General features: G+C 66.2%; 1 protein-coding gene across 1 annotated transcript; it reads right to left on the reverse strand.

Annotated features, from left to right (window-relative positions):
• Positions 1-318: 318 nt before the first annotated feature.
• CD5 (CD5 molecule) lies at positions 319-6954 on the reverse strand. The gene is made up of 10 exons (XM_074148695.1): positions 6903-6954; positions 5802-5840; positions 5212-5508; positions 5044-5106; positions 4551-4859; positions 2322-2606; positions 1920-2051; positions 1286-1339; positions 707-835; positions 319-532 (listed from the first exon to the last, which is right to left on the reverse strand). The coding sequence occupies exons 1-10, from the start codon at positions 6952-6954 to the stop codon at positions 447-449; spliced, it is 1446 nt and encodes a 481-aa protein (XP_074004796.1). The 3' UTR covers positions 319-446.
• Positions 6955-8951: the final 1997 nt, after the last annotated feature.

Raw genomic sequence — 8951 nt, forward strand, 5'->3', positions numbered from 1 at the left:
GGGGGGGGGGGGGGGGGTGATGCGAGCAGGTTTTTTTTTCCAAGATAAGCAGGTATTGATCGTTTCTTCCCTGGGCTTCCTTGGGGTCATCACGGCGTGGAATCACAGCAGGGTTGGGGGCAAAAAGGACCTTCAAGGATCCCCCCCCCCCCCCCCCCGCCGTGGGCAGGGATGGCACCTTTTTTTTTTTGGGGGGGGGGGGGGGGGGGGTGTGCTGCATCCCACCTCTGCCTGCAGGGTGGGAAAGGGTGGGGGGGGGGGGGGATGTGACGGAAAAAAGATGGTTTGCCAAAAAAAAAAGTGGGAGAAAAGCCGCTAATTCAGCAATTGCTCAGGTTTGTCACCGCGCTGGGTGGCAGGCGGGGGGGGGGGGAGGACACGGTGGGGGGGGGGGACCCGGGCAGCCCCAGAGGGTCCCAGCTGTGGTGGGGGTGTGTGGGGGGGTGTCACAGTCTGCGGGTGGAATGAAGGTCGTAATCGCTGTCGGAGGAGTTGTCCGGAGGGTTGGATGCTCTGCAGGCACCTTCCAGGGCTGCGGGGGGGGGGGGGGGGGGGGTAAAGAGGGGGGGGGGAGGATGGATATGGCAAATTATTAGGGGGGGGGGGGGGTGTCACTTACCCCCGGGGGGCCGTTCTCTCGCCCCCGGGGGGGGTGTGTGTGTGTGTTCGTTCCCGAGGGAGCCGTTCCCGGTGTCCCTGGGCTTACCTGGATAAGCCGAGAGGTAGGAGCTCTTCTGGGGGGGCTGAACGTAGTCGTTGTCCCCCCCCTGCCCCCCCCGTTGCCCCCCCTCCGCCCTTTGCCGGGGGGTGACGGTGCTGTTGCGGTGGAAGGAGACTGGAAGCGATGGTGGGAGAGGAGTCAGGAGTTGGGTGGGTTTTTTTTTTTTTTGGGGGGGGGGGGGGAAGGATTTGGGGCTGAAACAGCAGATTGGAGGCGACGCACCCCCACCCACCCCCCACCCACACCGGGAGGGGAAAGTTGGGGGGGGGAGCTGAGTAAAAGCGGGACCCGCCCCCCCCCGCCGGGAAGCGGGGTTCGGTTCTCCCGGTTGAGTTAATATCGCGCCGATGAGTCAAGGCGGCGGCAGGAAACGAGAACCCCCGGGGGGGGGGGGCTGGGGGGGGGGGGGGGGGGGAGCCCGTTCACACCTCCACCTCCTGAGGGCTGGGGTGGGGGGGAGAACGGACCTCCCCCCCTCCCCCCCCCCCCCAGCCAGCCCCACGGAGGGTTTGGGGGCGGGGGGGTGGGTGGGAATGGGGGGGGGACACACACACGGCTCCTCACCCGTCTGGTTGAGTCCGGTGGGACCGATCCATTGGCGCTGCTTCTTTTTGGAGACTGGAAGGCAGAAAGGGGGGGGGGGGGGGGGGGGACGGGGGGGGGGTGTCAGTGAGAAAAGGCTGGGGGGGGGCGGAATTCTCACCGAGAATCTGCCTGCTGCCCCAAACTTCACTCCCTCTGGCTGTCTGCCCACCCCCCCCCACCCGCCCCCCCCGCCGGCCCCATATGGCATCCCGAATAATCTCCTGCCCCCCCCCCCCGTTAATCCCCCCCCCGCCACCCCCTGAGACCCTCCGCCTGGTCTTTTGTGTCCATTCAGTGCTTAATCCCCCCCCCCCCCCCCCGCTGCCTGCAAAGGGCACCCCGCTCCCCCTTTTCTGTGCCCGCGCCATGTGGGGCAGGCTTGGGGACAATGGGGCGGGGGGGGGGGATCTGTGGGTCTGAGGGGGGCACGGATATTTCCCCATCCTCCCCCCCCCCTCCACCTTCCCTACCACAAGGAGATGGGGGGAGATGGATGGACGGAGCTGCCGCGGGAGGAGGAAAAGGAGGGAGAGGAGGAGGAGGAGGAGGAAGAGGAGGACAAGGAGGGAGAGGAGGAGGAGGAGGAAGAGAAGGTCCAGAGCTTGTCACCTACTTCTCTTCATCAGCCTCCTGTAGGTGGGGGGGCCACAGATGAGCAAGAGGATGCCGAAGAGGAGCAGGGCCAGGCAGATGCTCACGATGGTGCCGGCCGACGTGCCAACGGGAAGCGGCTTCGAGTCCTGGCCTGGGGACAGGACGGGTGTCACCGGACGAGACCCTTGAGCACCCACCACCCTGCGGGGACACCCACCCCCCCGGCGAGGCTTTCCCCATCCCCTGCCCCCGGCTCGCACCCTCTGCCCGTTCCCCAGGCGTTCACCCGTGGAAATCCCAGCTCCTGGCATCAGGGGACGCCTGGCACCGGGTGCTGCGGCCACCACTGCCCCCTACCCCATTGTCCCCTTGGGGGGGGGGGGGGGGGGTGGTGGTGGTGAAGCCCAGCATGGTGGCTTACACACGATTCTGGTCCGGGAGCAGGTCTGGGGACCCCCATAACTGGCGGAGCAGAGGTGTAGGGTGGGGACCTTGCAGGTGACACCCATGGCGGGGGGGTCCCGGACCTCGGCGCTGGAGGAGAGGTTGCCGCAGCGCAGCTCCTGGCACAGCTGCTGGCCCCGCTTGGCTCGCTGCGCCCGCTCGTCACACAGCACCCGCCACCGTCCCTCGTGGAAGACCTCGATGTCCCCTTCGCATGGCGTGGGGCCGGCCCCCAGCCTCCGCAGGGCCTGGGGGGAGGAACCTGGTGGTGGTGGGGGGGGGAGAAGCAGAGAGGGCTCAGATCCATGGGTAGACATCGCAGCAGCCGGGGGCTCAGCATCCCGTGGTCCTCCTTTTCCCGGGACGCTCACGGCATCTCAGCTTCCCCTTGTGCCGTGGGGACCCGGGGTGGGGACGACATGTTGAGGAGCTTTGAGCTGTCCTCATGGGAAACGCAGCGGGGAAGGCCGCTCTGCCAGCTGCCCCCCCCCGCCCCCCGCAGCCCCTGAGGCCCCCAAATCCCACAGGAGGGCTTCTAAGCCGGGGCAGATGGCAGGACCCGGAGCAAGCCCCGCTTCTCGCCCCACGGCTCGGCTCTCCCTGCTGAGGAGCCAGCACCAGGCTCTTCTGCGGGGAGGTGGGCAGGGCAGGGGGGTGGGCAGGGCAAGGAGATGGTCAGGGCAGGGAGATGTTTGCAGCAGGGAGATGATGGTCACGGCAGGGAGATGCTGGCAGCAGGGAGAAGGTCATGGCGGGGAGATGGTCGTGACGGGGAGATGCTGGTGGCGGGGAGATGCTGGTGGCAGGGAGATGCTGGTGGCAGGGAGATGCTCATGGTGGGGAGGGTCACAGCAGGGAGATGGTCACGGCAGGGGAGATGCTGGTGGCAGGGAGAAGGTCACGGCGGGGAGAAGATCACGGCGGGGAGATGCTCATGGTGGGGAGGGTCACGGCAGGGAGAAGGTCATGGCAGGGAGAAGGTCACGGCAGGGAGAAGGTCACGGCAGGGAGATGCTTGTGATGAGGAGATGCTCATGGTGGGGAGGGTCACAGCAGGGAGATGGTCACGGCAGGGGAGATTCTGGCGGCAGGGGAGATGGTCACAGCAGGGAGAAGGTCGTGACAGGGAGATGCTGGTGGCAGGGAGAAGGTCACGGCAGGGAGAAGGTCACGGCAGGGAGATGCTGATGGTGGGGAGGGTCACAGCAGAGAGATGCTCGCAGTGGGGGAGACTCTCACGGCAGGGAGATGGTCGCAGCAGGGGAGATAGATGATCACGGTGGGGAGATGCTTGGGGCAGGGAGATGCTCGTGTTGGGGAGATGCTCACGGCAGAGAGATGGTCGTGACAGGGAGATGGTTGCAGCAGGGGACATGGTTGCAATGGAGACATGGTCACGGCGGGGAAATGGTTGCGGCGGGGAGATGCTGAGGGCAGGGAGATGGTCATGGCAGGGAGATGCTTGTGGAAGGAAGATGCTTGGGGCAGGGAGATGGTCACGGCGGGGAGAGGGTCACGGTGGGGAGATGCTTGGGGAAGGAAGATGGTCGTGACGGGGAGATGCTGGTGGCAGGGAGATGGTCACGGCGGGGAGATGCTTGTGGAAGGAAGATGCTTGGGGCAGGGAAATGGTCGTGAAGGGGCGATGGTCACGGCGGGGAGATGGCCACGGCGGGGAGATGGTTGGGGAAGGAAGATGCTTGGGGAAGGAAGATGGTCGTGATGGGGAGATGGTCTCAGCAAACACCCGAGAGGTGTGGACGAGTGGGGTGTGGGCCCTGCCAGGACACCCCGCAGCCCCACGTTGGGTTTCGGGGTGCTGCCACGGCGCTGGCTGTGCCCCGCTCTCCCTCCCCGGGGCTTTTCCTCCCTGCAGCGCTGCTGCCTTCGAAGCCTCGGGGCTGGGGGTGCCGCTGCCAGGAACCCAGCGCCCCCGGGAGAGATTTCCTGTTTTGCCTTCGCACCCCGGGGAGGAAGAGCAGGAGTGGGAGGACGGGGACGGGGACAGGGCTGTCACCCCGCTCGGGGCTTCAGCCACCCGGCCAGCCCGTAGCCGGCCATCCAGCCCAGCGATGCCCCCACCTCCCCGGGGGTCTCTCGGTGGGAAAAGCGTCCCGTGGCCCCGGGGCACATCGGGGTAGCCCAGCTGGTTGGCGAGGGGTCCAGGGAAGGTGCCGGGGGCCGGGAGGAGGGGGGGGAGTCTCACCGGAGCAGATGATGAAGGCGGGCGTTCTCCCTCGCCGGGCGCTGGTCCTGTTGAAGCAGTCGAAGAGCACATGGTCCTCACAGGGTTCCATCACCTCCCACCGCACCGGCAAGTGGCTTCCCGGCTCCGGCACGGCGTAGCCACGGCTGTCGACGACGGTGCCGCAGCGCAGATCTTGGCAGATGCGGGTGGCCAGCCCCGGTGAGACCCCCAGGCTGCCCCCCACGGCCCCCCACAGCCCTTCCTTGTGCAGCTGCACGAAGCCCGAGCAGCCGAATTCCCCGTCCACCAGCCGCAGCCTGGGGGGTCCTGGCGAGGGAGACAAAGCGGGGGTAAAAAAAACCATCTAGTTACACACCGGGGTGTCATTTCTTTCCGTTTTTGAGCAGAAAGCCCCCGAGCTTTCCACCTCTGAAGCTTAATTGCCCCATTGATGTGGGGCAAACGCTATGAACGAGACGTGGCTACCTCGCACGGGACGGGGGGCTCTTACCGGTGGGCTCCGGGCTGGTGGCCGGGGGAGGCGGCGGGGGCTCGGGGGTGGTTTTCACTGGCTCTGAAATGAGAAAAGAGGGGCCGCGTTGGGGTGAAAAGACCCTGAGGATGGGGGGGGGTGGCCACAAAAGACCCTGAGGATGGTGGGGGGGGGGTCCAGGCTCACCGCCGCAGGCGAGGACGGCGTGCTCCGTGCAGTTTGCCGGCGTCCAGCGGCACCCCGCCAAGGTGGCCACCGGCCATTGGCACCGCAGCTGCCACGTGCGCGGCTCCTTCCCGCCGGTGAGGAAGATGAACCGGAGGGGCTCGGCCGTGGGGGGGCCGCAGCCCAGCTGCCGGCAGATGCCCTCCCTGCTGGTTTCGCTCAGGCTGTCCCGGCAAACGCGGCTCCACCGGCCTTTCCACTTCACCTCCAGCATCCCGGCGCAGCGGCAGCCACCCCCGCTGAGCTGCAGGCTGGGTTCTTGGGGGGGGGGGGGGGGGGAAACACAGGGGTTTAGGGGTTTTTCCTTCTCTTCGCAGCACCTTTTTCCACCCGAAAAAAAAACCAAACCCAAAAAAAAAAGCCCTCGCCGGCTCATCGTCGCCGCCGCAGCCGGGCACCAGCGTGCCCCCCACGACTGGCAAAGTGGGGCAGGAAGGAAACGGGGTGCTGGGGGGCTGAGCTGGGACACCCGGCTGCCGGCCACGCTAACGAAGGAGCCGCTAACGAAGCCACGATGCCATCCCCAAGGCTTTGCCCCCAGGCACGCTCACCTTCAGGGATCAGGGTGGCTCCTCCGTGGCTGGGGAAGGCTGCAAGAGAGAAGGGAGGGGGGGGACACAAGGTGTCAGTCCGGCTCCTTGCCCCGGGGGGAGGCAGGACCCCCCCAGGCTCGGGCAGCGGCTCGTGGCTCTTGGCCTTTCGCCACTTATTTTGGGCGGAAAAAGGTGATTTTTGGAGGCTCGGGTCAGCCTTTCACCAGGCTGCTGGTGGAAAGGGGCTGGTGATGGCGGTGGCTCTGTAGGGATGGGGACACCTCTGTCCCCAAAGCTCAGGGGTGGGGACAGAGCCCCAAGCTGGCCTCGGGGACCGGAGGAGGAGGCTGGGTCGTGCTGGCTTTTTCCTTGGCAATAGAAGAACATTTTAGGGCTTTCTGGGTGAATTTGTTCTCCCTCCTCCTCCTCCTCCTCACGCCTTTAATTAAAATAAATCCTAACGACCCCATGCAACTGGCCGTAGCATTCCCTGCCAGGCTGGTGGGTAATTATGGCTGAAAGAAGGCAGACAAGGGCACCTGCTAATTACCACTAACGAGCCAACACCATTAATGGTGGGAAGGTAGGGCCAAGCAGTGGTGGATGGTGCCGCCATCACCGCTGTGAGCCGGAGCGGTGCCTGCGGCCGTGCCACGGGGATCAAGGGACGGTTGGGCACAGCAGGGAATGAGGATGGGGGGACAGCTGGCTGCCCCCCAGCTCACTCCTGGGGTGTGACGAGCATCTCGGGGACCCCCAGAGCTGGGGGGACCAGACTCCCCGTGGCCCCGGATGAGGGGTGCCTGTGTTCTCCTCGCTCGCTGTGTGAGCTCGGTGGCCCCGTCACTGGTCACCAGCCCCTGTCCCCCCACCTGGCCCGAGCCCCCGTGCTTGGGGCTTGCCCAGGGTGGGCACATGGGAACCCTTGGCACCCAAGGACACGGGGCTGAGCCCCCCCCCCCCCCAAAATATACCTGGCAGCGGGAAAGATGGAGGACTCCACCATAGGATTTCAGGGATCCCTGGGCATCCCTGGCACCGGAGCTGCCAGCACGGTGGGTGCACCCCGATAAAGCAGCCCCCCCCGATCCCCACCCCGACTCCCCCCGCCGTACTCACCCCACGTCCCCACCAAGAGCAGCAGGCGCAGGGCGGGCAAGCAGGCTGCCATGGCCACGGCCGGCCACCTCCTGGGTGGCTGAGCCGGAGGATGCCGGGGGGGGCACCGCCGCCTCTGCTACCCGGCCTGGGGAAGGCAGGCGAGGGGGGGGACGGGCAGGAACAGGCTGTTTTTCCTCCCTCTGTGGTTTTCTGCGTCACGTCTACTCGCTCGTTTGAAGTCTCGAGCTTGGCAGCTGCCTCCCCAGGTCCTGCCGAGCACCAGAGCAAGAGCAAAAGGGGAGAGAAAGGTGGTGGTGGTGGGGTGGGGGGGTTCGGCCCCCATCCCGGCATCCCCCCCATCTCTGCAGAGGGTGTGAGCGCAGAGGGAGGGTGAATATACCCGCTGCTGGCGGGGGCCCCACAAAGCTGCTGGTGGCTGGAAGACAGGGCGGGCAAGTGAGAGCCCAGAGTTGGCACCGAAAGGAGAACTGGGGGTGGGGGGGTGGGGACACGAATTCGGGGGGGGGGGGGGTTCTGGGTTGTTGGAGCTGGTGGCGTTCACCAAAGGAAACCCCAGCACCGGCAGCAGCTCGGAGCTGGATTCCAGTGGGGAAAACTGGTGACGGCCACTAAACCCAACAGTCCAAGCCCCCACGGGGGCCGGATCCCACCCTGGCTGCCCGCTGTCACCTAACGCTGTCCCCTGCCAAAAAATAGCCTTCCTTTGCTTCCCTCCTCCTCCTCGCCGGCTTATTTCGGCTCTGCCACCACCACCCCTCGCCACTGCCTGTGGTCACCGGTCGAGGCGAGTGGCACCGGGGGGCAGGAAATGTGCCGTGCCGGGCGCTGGCCGTGCCACCGGCTCCTGCGAAGGACCTCCATGCCATGCCACATCGTGCCAAGCCACACCGCGCCGTGCCATGCCAAGCCACACCAAGCCACCACGTGCCCCACAGGCCACGGCGGCACCCGTGGTGGCCCCACGGGACAGGGATTGGGAGGTTTCATCCGGGCATTATCCCGGCTTCTCCCGGTGGCTGGCACCCCCGGGACATTGTACATCCCTGGCAAGGGCGTGTGGGGGCACAGGCGGTGATGGTCTGGGGCAGGGAGAGGCGTTAATTGATTGTGCCCTAATTAATTCCTCCAAATCCAGGTCATGCATGCTAACGAAGGCAGCTGTTTTCCATTCACCCGGTGGCATTTCTGCTGGAAGGAGAGCACCCGGCTGGTGCCTGGGGAGCGGTACTGGGGGAACTGGGCAGCTCAGAGAGGTTTGGGGGGCTCCTGTCCCCTCCCGGTGCCACCACCCACTCCATGCTGCTGCCCAGAGCCGCGGGATGCTCCGGTCCTCAGCCCCGGAATGGGGACTCGGCTCCCCTGGGAGTTTCCTGCCCCAAATCTCTCTCCGGGGTGAAGATTTTCCATGACACAAGAGGAAGCTCGTTGGAGTGCAGTGGGTGGCAGGCGGCCGTGGGCTGCCAGGCGCGGGCGGAGAGAGATGCCAGGTGATGCCAGCAGCGTGAGGATGCCATTTCCAGCCAGGCCCTGGCATCCCTGGAGGGGACCCAGCTCGGCAACGCCCTCCTGGCTCCTTTGGGAGCCTCCACATCCCCTTTTCCAGGCAGAGAGGGGGGGCCCTGCCTGCCCCTGCCTGTGCTGGGCAGTGCTGAGCCCCCCACCATTGCAGGGCATCACAGCCCCCACTGGTTCCCATCCTCTCCCAGTCATCCGGGGGGTCCTGCTGTCCCCCCAAGACCAGGCTATGATGGGAACAAGCCCTGCCGGGGTGTCCCTCAGGGAACTGAGGGTCCTGCTGCCCCCCAAGACCAGGCTATGATGGGAACAAGCCCTGCCGGGGTGTCCCCTAGGGAGCTGGGGGTCCTGATGGCCCCCCAAGACCAGGGGGAACAAGCCCTGCCAGGGAGTCCCCCAGGGAACCGAGGGTCCTGCTGCCCCCCAAGACTAGGCTGTGGTGGCAGTGAGCCCTCATGGGGTGTCCCTTGGGGAGCTGGGGATCCTGCTGGACCCCCAAGACTAGGCTGTGATGGGAACAAGCCCTGCTGG

Source organism: Numenius arquata, chromosome 6, assembly GCF_964106895.1.
Source record: "Numenius arquata chromosome 6, bNumArq3.hap1.1, whole genome shotgun sequence".
NCBI lineage: Eukaryota > Metazoa > Chordata > Aves > Charadriiformes > Scolopacidae > Numenius > Numenius arquata.

Coding starts and splice junctions, on each gene's coding strand:
- CD5 (XM_074148695.1), bottom strand. CDS start 6,954: ATGGCAGCCTGCTTGCCCGCCCTGCGCCTGCTGCTCTTGGTGGGGACG. Junction 5,841..6,902: donor GCTCTTGGTGGGGACGTGGG/GTGAGTACGGCG, acceptor TCTCTCTTGCAG/CCTTCCCCAGCCACGGAGGA. Junction 1,340..1,919: donor CAGGAGGCTGATGAAGAGAA/GTAGGTGACAAG, acceptor TCTGCCTTCCAG/TCTCCAAAAAGAAGCAGCGC.